Source organism: Bombina bombina, chromosome 3 (assembly GCF_027579735.1).
Source record: "Bombina bombina isolate aBomBom1 chromosome 3, aBomBom1.pri, whole genome shotgun sequence".
NCBI classification, from domain to species: Eukaryota; Metazoa; Chordata; class Amphibia; order Anura; family Bombinatoridae; genus Bombina; species Bombina bombina.
Window position 1 is genome coordinate 807199335 of NC_069501.1, and position 13448 is coordinate 807212782.

The following is a 13448-nucleotide window of genomic DNA, read 5'->3' on the forward strand; positions in this document are numbered from 1 at the left end:
TATGCACAGTAATTGTCACCTGCACACACAGATATCCCCCTAAAATAGCTATAACTAAAAACAAACTAAAAACTACTTCCAAAACTATTCATCTTTGATATTAATGAGTTTTTTGGGTTCATTGAGAACATGGTTGTTGTTCAATAATAAAATTAATCCTCAAAAATACAACTTGCCTAATAATTCTGCACTCCCTGTGTATATATATATATATATATATATATATATATTTGTGTATATATATATACTGTCCCCAGTCCTATCCACTGCATTTTCTTACAACGAAAGGCTGCACATTTTAGAACATTCCATGCCGTCCTAATGTCCTTGAAGCATGGAACGTCCTTAAAGGCTAATGTGATGGATCTCTTTGTACAGTGTGTAAAGGCAATAACAATTTACATGTGTGAACTTAACCTTTTTTTAGTTCTAAAACAATAGCAAGACTTGTAAATGAATAATTAATTTATTTGAGCTGGGGCATTATGGGTATACTATGCATGTGTATATAATGTTATTTTTATGCTTATTATATGATTTGTCCAACCTCATTTGGTTTTGGTCTAGAAACAAGATTAACAATGCAGGATATCAAAGAAAGTGGCTGCAGCTTTTCTCATTTACAATAGTGGGCTTTATAAAGTTTGCACACTGTAAACTAAAACTACTCACTGTGCAGAGCAGAATCCTTCAAGAACTTATTTTGGTGTGATTGAAGCAGCTCAATAGTTTGCATGTAGATTATTTGATGTATAACAAAAGCTAATGTAGTTGCAGATTTGAATGAAAAAAAAAAAGCATAACTTTATAACAAACAACTTTTCAAAATATGCCCCTCCACGATTTTGACATCAACATTCATTATTGAAGATTTTGAAATGTTCTAAGGTAGCAAAACCTATACTTTCCTATGGAAACAACATTGTGAATCGTCTTTATGGAGAGATAAAGCACACTTTTGGTTAAAGGGAAAATAAAACAAATTTTTTTCTTTCATGATTTAGAAAGAGCATGCCATTTTAAACAACTTTTTTTAATTACTTCTATTATCTTATTTGCTTCATTCTCTTGATTTTCTTTGCTGAAAAGCATATCTAAATAGGTTCCGTAGCTGCTGATTGGTGGCAGCACATAGATGCCTCGTGTGATTGGCTCACCCATGTGCATTGCTATTTCTTAAACAAAAAGGTTTTCTCAAAAATGAAGCAAATTTAGATAATATAAGTAATGTGGAATGTTGTTTCAAATTGTATTCTCTATCTGAATAATGAAAGAATACATTTGGGTTTAATGTCCCTTTAATTGGCATAATGTATCTAGATTGTAAGTTCCCACGGGAATAGGGCCCTCAATTCCCCCTGTATTTTGTCTGTAAAATTTAGTAATTTATCGTATTGTTTCTCCATTGTACTGTTATCCTTGTATCCATGGGCATCGCTGCGGAATCTGTTAAATAAAGAATAATAATAATAAAATGTACATCAACTATATATAAACTAGTGTTGGAAAATAGGTTCCCAAGCTTACCCTTATACACCGCAGGATGGGACAGGGAGCTAGACACAACCACAAGTAAAGCAGACTGGCATAATAGATTCGAAAATCTATCACACTCCGCACATTCCTCAAGAGCAAAGGAAACAAACATAAAAATTTTCACCCGCTGGTATCTCACCCCAACCAAAATTAAGCGTATCTTTAGAAGCAGCTCAGATGCATGCTGGAGAGGCTGTAGTCAACCTGGAAGTATGGCTCATATATGGTGGGACTGTGTGCCCATAAGAAACTTCTGGACAGCAGTTTTCCGAGAAATTAACGCTGTTCTTGCCACACAACTCCTCCCAAGCATAGAAACGGCCCTTCTACATGACTCCCCCCAAATAACATGTAAAATCCGTAGACAACTATTCTACATTTTGGTAAACACTGCGAAACAAATGATTCCCAGATGTTGGAAATCCACTAAAATCCCCACTATTAGCGAATGGAAGAAACTGGTCAACTCTGACTTGATATTAGAAAGATTCCATTACCTTCAAATCGGCAAATTAGATTTCTATGAGAACATGTTACTCCTCTGGGAGCTAGATAGATATAAACCATAGTTAGCCCAACTGATCAACACCCAGTTAAGCTCATGGTAGGTTAACCATATAAATACCTCCCCATTAACCTCTCGTTCAAGCTTATTCAGAGCCATTGTGATGCCCGTCTCCTCACCCGAGTGCACAAGGTCTATTTATCGATATTGTAATTTATTCTGTTATTGTTATTATTTTTTCTTCTTTTTCCTTAGTTGATTTATTGGGACTTAAGTATTTTAATCTTTGGTGGTTTTTCAATGTAATTCTTTGTCCACGCCAGACAAGGTTGCTAAGCAGAGGCTTGGTCAGCCATACTGTCTTCACTATTATTTACAAATGACAGTCCACTTATAGAAATGAGTAATATTCCTGAAACTATATTTTCTTGTGTCACCTACCTTTATGCACAGATAAAGGGACTAAATCTCACATGGACTGCATACTCGACTACTGGACTCGAGGAGTTTATTTTATCCACCAGATCTGTTTGTAATTGTATATGATTTCTGTCATGCTCACTGTTGGTTTAATGCTATTGTATGTTTTTTTCTCTTATGCTGTTGAAAACCCAATAAAAAACAACTATATATAAAAAAAAATGTATATCAACTAACTAATGTATTGCGGGAAATAGCTATAAAGTAGCCCCTATTCTTTAACCCCTTAATGACAACTGACGTACCAGGTACGTCATGCATTAACAAGCAGTTAATGACAATGGACGTACCTGGTACGTCAGTTGTCTAACAGAGTGCTGGAAGTGATCACAATCACTTCCAGCAGCTGTGAGGGTATTGCAGTGATGCCTCGATATGGAGGCATCCTGCAATACCCCTTTACAAGACTCTGATGCAGAGAGAGCCACTCTGTGGCCCTCTCTGCACCGGTAGTGATGGTGCCGATGGTGCCTTTGTCCGGTGGGAGGAGGGAGCGTGTGCGCGCGCGTGCACGATGCGCGCGCGTGCACGATGCGATCGCACTAGCGCGTGTGCACGTTGGTGCGCGTGCACGTGCGCACATTAGCCACACTGACACCAATGAAGGAAGGGGGGAAAAAAAAGTTAAAAAAAAAGTTAATTTTTTTTTTTTACATATAAAAGGATCGGGGAGGGGGAGGGGGTGGGGGTATTGTGGGGGGGGCTGCTACACTACAGAAATAATTAAATATACAAATAAAAGTTATAAATAAAATTTAAATAGTTTGGTTTGTGGGGCCAAACTGGGTACTGGCAGACAGCTGCCAGTACCCAAGATGGCGGTAATTAGGTAGGGGAGAGGGTTAGAGAGCTGGAGGGGGGGATCAGGGAGGTTGGTGCTAAGGCAGGGGTCCATCACAACTAAAATATTTTATAATTTTTATTTAAAAAAAAAACAAAACTCTTATTTAGTACTGGCAGACTTTCTGCCAGTACTTAAGATGGCGGTAACAATTGTGGGGTGGGGGAGGGAAGAGAGCTGTTTGGGAGGGATCAGGGGGTGGGATGTGTCATGTGGGAGGCTGATCTCTAAAATTAACCCTGCAAGCTCCCTACAAGCTACCTAATTTAACCCCTTCACTGCTGGGCATAATTCATGTGTGGTGCGCAGCAGCATTTAGCGGCCTTCTAATTACCAAAAAGCAACGCCAAAGCCATATAAGTCTGCTATTTCTGAACAAAGGGGATCCCAGAGAAGCTTTTAAAACAATTTCTGCCATAATAGCACAAGCTGTTTGTAAATAATTTCAGTGAGAAACCTAAAATTGTGAAAAATGTAAAGCTTTTTTTTTTATTTGCTCTCATTTGGTGGTGAAATGGTGGCATAAAATATACCAAAATGGGCCTAGATCAATACTTGGGGTTGTCTACTACACTACACTAAAGCTAAAATTAACCCTACAAGCTCCCTAATTAACCCCTTCACTCCTGGGCATAAAACATGTGTGGTGCGCAGCGGCATTTAGCGGCCTTCTAATTACCAAAAAGCAACCACAAAGCCATATGAGTCTGTTATTTCTGAAAAAGGGGATCCCAGAGAAGCATTTACAACCATTTGTGCCATAATTGCAGAAGCTGTTTGTAAATAATTTCAGTGGGAAACCTAAAGTTTTTGACTAAATTTGTGAAAAAGTGAACTTTTTTTTTTTTTTTTTATCGCATTTGGCGGTGAAATGGTGGCATGAAATATACCAAAATGGGCCTAGATCAATACTTTGGGATGTCTTCTAAAACAAAATATATATACATGTCAAGGGATATTCAGGTATTCCTGACAGATATCAGGGTTCCAAAGTAACTAGCGCCCATTTTGAAAAAAAGTGGTTTGGAAATAGCAAAGTGCTACTTGTATTTATTGCCCCATAAATTGCAAAAAAAAGCAAAGAACATGTAAACATTGGGTATTTCTAAACTCAGGACAAAATTTATAAACTATTTAGCATGGGTGTTTTTTGGTGATTGTAGATGTGTAACAGATTTTGGGGGTCAAAGTTAGAAAAAGTGTGTTTTTTCCATTTTTTCCTCATATTTTATCATTTTTTTTTTAGTAAATTATAAGATATGATGAAAATAATGGTATCTTTAGAAAGTCCATTTAATGACGAGAAAAACGGTATATAATATGTGTGGGTACAGTAAATGAGTAAGAGGAAAATTACAGCTAAACGCAAACACTGCAGAAATGTAAAAATAGCCATTGTCATTAAGGGTAAGAAAATTGAAAAATGGTCCGGTCATTAAGGGGTTAAAACACAATACACTCAAAATTCCTCTTTAAAGCCTTTTTTATGCCTCCTAGGTAGCAGGGTATTGCCATAGGATTGACAATTGTGTCCATTCTGAAATTACCTTTTTTATTTATTTTATTTTTTCTACAGTAGATGAGGTTGAAAGAAGACCTAATTCCATCATATTCAACAGAGATTTACACTACAGAAGTTAACAATTGAATTTATATTAAACAATTGGAAAGCCAACCCATTTAACACAAACAATCATGTCACTGAATTCTGTTTTTAGCCATAAATGTATCTAAGCTATTTTTAAATGTATCTAAGTTATAGGCAGACACTACCTCCGGCAACATTTTGCACAATTTGTTTCTTACCATGAAAAAATGTTTGTTGCAGGTGATTAAATGTCCTTTTTTGCACCCTTAAATTATAAACTCTTGTCACAAACAACTGCCTTGGAATAAATAGCACTTCTGCCAACTCAGTATATTTGTATTTGAAAGCAGCACTTCTCTATCAAAAGAGTGGTGCTATATCTATCCATTTGTCAAGTGATTTTCATATCAGTGATGAATACCTCGCATTGACCCTTTATTGGTAGCTTCTTATTGCCCCCTTGCCATATATTTATATATAATATTTTCTGGCAAATATATTTTAAGATACCCCATTCAATTAAAGAGTACCTTGTCCCTGTAACTCGCATGATTATCAAAGAAATAATGTTCACCTATCAGTAAGCACTAGGTGCAAGTTGTTTGGTGGATTATTGACTTTTCTAACCAAGTTTGGGCAAGGGTAGGGGCATACATACTGTCCAAATGGATCAAGTCTCACATCTGTTACGTCAGAATAGTGTATAATTTTAAAATGTATCTAATTGTGATGTGTGTGGTCTTATCTCACCCAGTAGAAACACTAGCCGTTGGCTTATGACTAAAGGTCATTTAAATGTAATTCTGGTAAATATCTAGCCTGTAGGCACATCAAGGTTGGTTCACATTTTCAGTCTAAAAATACAAAGAGGGTTTATCAACATAAATGTTGCACCAATTGTCACGCTTCTTATGTGGTGTACTTTGTAGAATGCTCTCAATGTAAATTACAATATGTTTGTTCAACAAGAGAGGCACAAGTTTGCATTAGAGAATATTTAAATGACTTTAACACAGGGAATGAATGCTCAGATTTGGCCAGGCACTTCATTTTTAATCTTAATCAAAATGTTGCTACCTTCAGTTGGCAGATCATTGATGTTGTTTGTCTAATTCCCAGAGGAATTGAAAACAGAGACCATATGGCTTTAATATTGAAGGAGATGTTATACATTTTTGGACAAACAAATAAGCCTCAGTTCCCTATCTCAAATGAAGTTTTCCAAATTAGCCATGGTTCCATCAAATACATAAGATGTGCAATTTTAATGTGGCAAGATTATTTAATTGGTTATTTGAATGACTCGCTGGTTTCCTGCCTTTTTGTAAAGATGGTCTTAATTATCAACACATTAGAAAATTATTTTTGATTTCTAGAAATCATAGTGACAATGACATAGGATACACCATTTGTTATGTATATTGACAGGTATTAGCTGTACTTACATAATAACCTTTATTTATTTCTTTCCTTCTGACTAGGTAGATCCAAAGGATTACATGTTTAATGGGTTGAAGGATCAGACTGTAGGACGATTGCCTGATAAAGTTGCTGGCCAACAGTTTGTTATACAAGAGTGTGAAAACTGTAACATCTATATTTTTGATCATTCTGCAACTATCACTATAGATGACTGTACAAACTGCCACATATTTCTTGGGCCTGTTAAAGGCAGTGTATTCTTTCGGGACTGTAAAGACTGCAAATGCGTTGTTGCCTGCCAGCAATTTCGCACCAGAGACTGCAGAAAAATGGATGTGTTTTTATCCTGCACCACCCAGCCAATAATAGAGTCATCCACCGGCATGAAGTTTGGATGTTTCCAGTACTATTACCCAGAACTGGCATTTCAGTTCAAGGCTGCTGGATTAAGCATCTTTAACAACACGTGGAGCAATGTCCATGATTTCACCCCTGTATCAGGAGAAACAAACTGGAGTCTTCTGGCCAGTGACGCTGCGATCTCTGACTATATTCCACTGCCTGATTCTGAAGAACTGAAAGCTGTGAGGATTTCTACAGATGTAAATAAGAGCATTATTCCAGTGACCTGGGGACAGAGGCAGAAGAAGAGTGAGGAGTCCTGCTTGGTGGTTTTCTTTGCTGGAGACTACACCACAGCTAATGCCAGAAAGATGATCGATGAGGTAATATAAAAACACCTTTGCAAAAGCTTGTGGTAAACTCAACTTGTTATGTTTAAAAGCATATATATAGGTGACTGGGCTTATAAATATGAGGTTTTGAACAGAGTCACCCTTTAAAGGTATATTAAAGTGCCAGTAAATACAGTAGATTTGAATAATTGACAAATACACAATAAAAAGACAATATAATATCACTTACTTTGAATTTTAAATGAGCAGTAGAATATTTTCTGGCAAATTTCAGTTTATTCTTTTTTTTTCTCCCCCCTGTATCATGTGACAGCCATCAGCCAATCACAACATGCATATATGTGTATATACTGTGAACTTTGGAAGGTGCCAGTAGGGACTGGAGCTTACAGAAAGTGTGCATGTAATTATTTTTTTTTTAAAAAAAGTGCACATTTTGAAGTATTTTGGAAAGTTGTTTTTTTTGTTAATTGCATGCTTTTTTCTTTTAATTTTGACTTTAGTGTCTCTTTAAACACTAAATAAATAGCTAGAATGATGCATTCAACTCCAAGAAAGTTTTGAATGTATTTTTAAAATTATATTGGTTGTTTACATATTGAAAATATAAGTGTAAAGTTTTACTATACATACAGCAATGATAAGCACTGCCACGTTGTAAACTAGGTTTCCCTCTCTGCTGAGGACAGGTCATAAGTTAGTTAGTAAAATGTGAAACCAATGACTGAGCAGTGTTAAAGGGACACAAAACCCAATTTTTTTCTTTCACGATTAAAATAAAGCACGCAATTTTAAGCAACTTTCTAATTTACTCCAAATATACATTTCTTTCATGTAATTAGCAAGAGTCCATGAGCTAGTGACGTATGGGATATACATTCCTACCAGGAGGGGCAAAGTTTCCCAAACCTCAAAATGCCTATAAATACACCCCTCACCACACCCACAAATCAGTTTTACAAACTTTGCCTCCCGTGGAGGTGGTGAAGTAAGTTTGTGCTAGATTCTACGTTGATATGCGCTTCGCAGCAGGCTGGAGCCCGGTTTTCTTCTCAGTGTGCAGTGAATGTCAGAGGGATGTGAAGAGAGTATTGCCTATTTGAATTCAATGGTCTCCTTCTACGGGATCTATTTCATAGGTTCTCTGTTATGGGTCGTAGAGATTCATCTCTTACCTCCCTTTTCAGATCGACGATATACTCTTATATACCATTACCTCTACTGATTCTCGTTTCAGTACTGGTTTGGCTTTCTACTACATGTAGATGAGTGTCCTGGGGTAAGTAAGTCTTATTTTTTGTGACACTCTAAGCTATGGTTGGGCACTTTTATATAAAGTTCTAAATATATGTGTTTAAACATTTATTTGCCTTGATTCAGGATGATCAATATTCCTTATTTCAGACAGTCAGTTTCATTATTTGGGATAATGCATATGAATAAAACATTTTTTCTTACCTTAAAATTGACTTTTTTCCCTGTGGGCTGTTAGGCTCGCGGGGGCTGAAAATGCTTCATTTTATTGAGTCATTCTTGGCGGGGACTTTTTTGGCGCAAAAAAATTCTTTGTCATTTCCGGCGTCATACTTGTCCCCAGAAGTTGTTTGTGTTTGCGTAATTTTTTTGACGTTTTGCGCCAAAAATGTTGGTGTCACCGGATGTGGTGTCATTCTTGGCGCCAAAAACATTTAGGCGCCAATAATGTGGGCGTCTCTTTTGGCGCTAAAAAATGTGGGCGTCATTATTGTCTCCACCTTTTCTCACATTATTTAAGTATCATTTTTCATTTGCTTCTGGTTGCTAAAGGCTTGTTCATTGGCATTTTTTCCCATTCATGAAACTGTCTTTTAAGGAATTTGATAGATTTTGCTTTATATGTTGTTTTTTCTCTTACATATTGCAAGATGTCTCAGATTGACCCTGGATCAGAAGCTACTTCTGTAAAAACGCTGCCTGATGCTGGTTCTACCAAAGTTAAGTGTATTTGCTGTAAACTTGTGGTAACTGTTCCTCCGGCTGTAGTTTGTGATGAATGTCATGATAAGCTTGCTAATGCAGATAGTATTTCCATTAGTAATATTCCATTACCTGTTGCTGTTCCATCAACATCTAATACTCAGGATGTTCCTGTTAATATAAGAGATGTTGTTTCTAAATCTATTAGGAAGGCTATGTCTGTTATTCCTCTTTCCAGTAAACGTAAACATTTTTCAGATGAATTTTTAAATGAACATCATCATTCTGATTTGTCTGTTTCTGATGATGATTTTTCTGGTTCAGAGGATTCTGTCTCCGATATTGACACTGATAAATCTTCATATTTATTTTAAATGGAATTTATTCGTTCTTTACTTAAAGAAGTTTTAATCGCATTAGAGATGGAGGAATCTAGTCCTCTTGATACTAAATCCACTAAGCGTTTAAATTCGGTTTTTAAACCTCCTACAGTTATTCCGGAAGTTTTTCCTGTCCCTGATGCTATTTCTGAAGTAATTTCTAGGGAATGGAATAATCTGGGTAATTCATTTACTCCTTCTAAAAGGTTTAAGAAATTGTATCCTGTGCCATCTGACAGATTAGAGTTTTGGGACAAAATCCCTAAAGTTGATGGGGCTATCTCTACTCTCGCTAAACGTACTACTATTCCTACGGCAGATAGTACTTCCTTTAAGGATCCTTTAGATAGGAAGATTGAATCCTTTCTAAGGAAAGCTTATTTATGTTCAGGTAATCTTCTTAGGCCTGCTATTTCTTTGGCTGATGTTGCGGCAGCTTCAACTTTTTGGTTGGAGGCTTTGGCACAAAAAGTGTCAGATCATAATACTCATAGCATTGTTAAACTTCTTCAACATGCTAATAACTTTATTTGTGATGCCATCTTTGATATCATTAGAGTTGATGTCAGGTATATGTCTTTAGCTATTTTAGCTAGAAGACCTTTATGGCTTAAAACTTGGAATGCAGATATGTCTTCTAAGTCAACTTTGCTTTCCCTTTCTTTCCAAGGTAATAAATTGTTTGGTTCCCAGTTGGATTCTATTATTTCAACTGTTACTGGGGGGAAGGAACTTTTTTACCTCAGGATAAAAAAATCTAAAGGTAAATATAGGGCTGCTAATCGTTTTCGTTCCTTTCGTCAGAATAAGGAACAGAAGCCTGATCCTTCCCCTAAAGGAACGGTTTCTGTTTGGAAACCATCTCCAGTCTGGAATAAATCCAAGCCTTTCAGAAAGCCAAAGCCAGCTCCCAAGTCCACATGAAGGTGCGGCCCTCATTCCAGCACAGCTGGTAGGGGGCAGATTACGATTTTTCAAAGAAATTTGGATCAATTCGATTCACAATCTTTGGATTCAGAACATTGTTTCACAAGGGTACAGAATAGGTTTCAAGGTAAGGCCTCCTGCAAGAAGACTTTTTCTTTCTCGCATTCCAATAAACCCAGTGAAAGCTCAAGCATTTCTGAATTGTGTTTCAGATCTATAGTTGGCTGGAGTAATTGTGCCAGTTCCAGTTCTGGAACAGGGTCTGGGGTTTTACTCCAATCTATTCATTGTACCAAAGAAGGAGAATTCCTTCAGACCAGTTCTGGATTTAAAAATATTGAATAGTTATGTAAGGATACCAACTTTCAAAATGGTAACTATAAGGAGTATTCTGCCTTTTGTTCAGCAACGGCATTATATGTCCACAATAGATTTACAGGATGCATATCTGCATATTCCGATTCATCCAGATCACTTTCAGTTTCTGAGATTCTCTTTTGTAGACAAGCATTACCAGTTTGTGGCTCTGCCGTTCGGCCTAGCAACAGCTCCAAGGATTTTTTTCAAAGGTGCTCGGTGCCCTTCTATCTGTAATCAGAGAGCAGGGTATTGTGGTATTTCCTTATTTGGACGATATCTTGGTACTTGCTCAGTCTTCACATTTAGCAGAATTTCATACGATTCGACTTGTCATTTCTTCAAGAACATGGTTGGAGGATCAATTTACCAAAGAGTTCATTGTTTCCTCAGACAAGGGTAACCGTTTTAGGTTTCCAAATCGATTCAGTGTCCATGACTTTGTCTCTGACGGACAAGAGACGTCTGAAATTGGTTTCAGCCTTTCGAAAACCTTCAGTCTCAATCATTCCCTTCGGTAGCCTTATGCATGGAAATTCTAGGTCTTATGACTGCTGCATCGGACGCGATCCCCTTTGCTCTTTTTCACATGCGACCTCTTCAGCTTTGTATGCAGAACCAGTGGTGCAGGGATTATACAAAGATATTACAGTTAATATCTTTAAATCCGATTGTACGATACTCTCTGACGTGGTGGACAGATCACCATCGTTTAGTTCAAGGGGCTTCTTTTGTTCTTCCAACCTGGACTGTGATCTCAACAGATGCGAGTCTGACAGGTTGGGGAGCTGTATGGGGGTCTCTGACAGCGCAGGGGGTTTGGGAATCTCAGGAGGCGAGATTACCAATCAACATTTTGGAACTCCGTGCGATTTTCAGAGCTCTTCAGTCGTGGCCTCTTCTGAAGAGAGAATCGTTCATTTGTTTTCAGACGGACGATGTCACAACCGTGGCATATGTCAATCATCAAGGGGGGACTCACAGTCCTCTGGCTATGAAAGAAGTATCTCGGATACTTGTATGGGCGGAATCCAGCTCCTGTCTAATTTCTGCGTTTCACATCCCAGGTATAGAGAATTGGGAAGCGGATTATCTCAGTCGCCAGACGTTACATCCGGGCGAATGGTCTCTTCACCCAGAGGTATTTCTTCAGATTATTCAAATCTGGGGTCTTCCAGAAATAGATCTGATGGCCTCTCATCTAAACAAGAAACTTCCCAGGTATCTGTCCAGATCCAGGGATCCTCAGGCGGAGGCAGTGGATGCATTGTCACTTCCTTGGAAGTATCATCCTGCCTATATCTTTCCGCTTCTAGTTCTTCTTCCAAGAGTGATCTCCAAGATTCTTAAAGAGCGTTTGTTTGTTCTGCTGGTGGCTCCAGCATGGCCTCACAGGTTTTGGTATGCAGATCTTGTTCGGATGGCTACTTGCCAACCTTGGACTCTTCCGTTAAGACCAGACCTTCTAGCTCAAGGTCCTTTTTTCCATCAGGATCTCAAATCATTAAATTTGAAGGTATGGAGATTGAACGCTTGATTCTCAGTCATAGAGGTTTCTCTGACTCCGTAATTAATACTATGTTACAGGCTCGTAAATCTGTGTCTAGGAAGATATATTATTGAGTCTGGAAGACTTACATTTCTTGGTGCTCTTCTCATCAATTTTCCTGGCATTCTTTTAGAATTCCTAGAATTTTACAATTTCTTCAGGATGGTCTGGATAAAGGTTTGTCTGCAAGTTCTTTGAAAGGACAAATTTCTGCTCTTTCTGTGCTGTTTCACAGAAAGATTGCTAATCTTCCTGATATTCATTGTTTTGTACAGGCTTTGGTTCGTATAAAACCTGTCATTAAGTCAATCTCTCCTCCTTGGAGTTTGAATTTGGTTCTGGGGGCTTTACAAGCTCCTCCGTTTGAACCTATGCATTCTCTGGATATTAAATTACTTTCTTGGAAAGTGTTGTTCCTTTTGGCCATCTCTTCTGCTAGAAGAGCTTCTGAGTTATCTGCTCTTTCTTGTGAATCTCCTTTTCTGATTTTTCATCAGGATAAGGCGGTGTTGCGGACTTCATTTAAATTTTTACCTAAAGTTGTGAATTCTAACAACATTAGTAGAGAAAACATAATTTATGTAAGAACTTACCTGATAAATTCATTTCTTTCATATTAGCAAGAGTCCATGAGCTAGTGACGTATGGGATATACATTCCTACCAGGAGGGGCAAAGTTTCCCAAACCTCAAAATGCCTATAAATACACCCCTCACCACACCCACAATTCAGTTTAACGAATAGCCAAGAAGTGGGGTGATAAAAAAGTGCGAAAGCATATAAAATAAGGAATTGGAATAATTGTGCTTTATACAAAATCATAACCACCACAAAAAAAGGGCGGGCCTCATGGACTCTTGCTAATATGAAAGAAATGAATTTATCAGGTAAGTTCTTACATAAATTATGTTTTCTTTCATGTAATTAGCAAGAGTCCATGAGCTAGTGACGTATGGGATAATGATTACCCAAGATGTGGATCTTTCCACACAAGAGTCACTAGAGAGGGAGGGATAAAATAAAGACAGCCAATTCCTGCTGAAAATAATCCACACCCAAAATAAAGTTTAACGAAAAACATAAGCAGAAGATTCAAACTGAAACCGCTGCCTGAAGTACTTTTCTACCAAAGACTGCTTCAGAAGAAGAAAATACATCAAAATGGTAGAATTTAGTAAAAGTATGCAAAGAGGACCAAGTTGCTGCTTTGCA

The 13448-nt window shown here is 37.6% G+C and overlaps 1 protein-coding gene across 1 annotated transcript in view; it reads left to right on the forward strand.

Moving 5' to 3' along the window:
• Positions 1 to 13448, forward strand: part of RP2 (RP2 activator of ARL3 GTPase) — a 166786-nt gene that overhangs the window by 68103 nt on the left and 85235 nt on the right. The window contains 1 exon segment of the mRNA XM_053707740.1: positions 6432 to 7097. Within this exon segment, the coding sequence (XP_053563715.1) occupies positions 6432 to 7097 (666 nt within the window).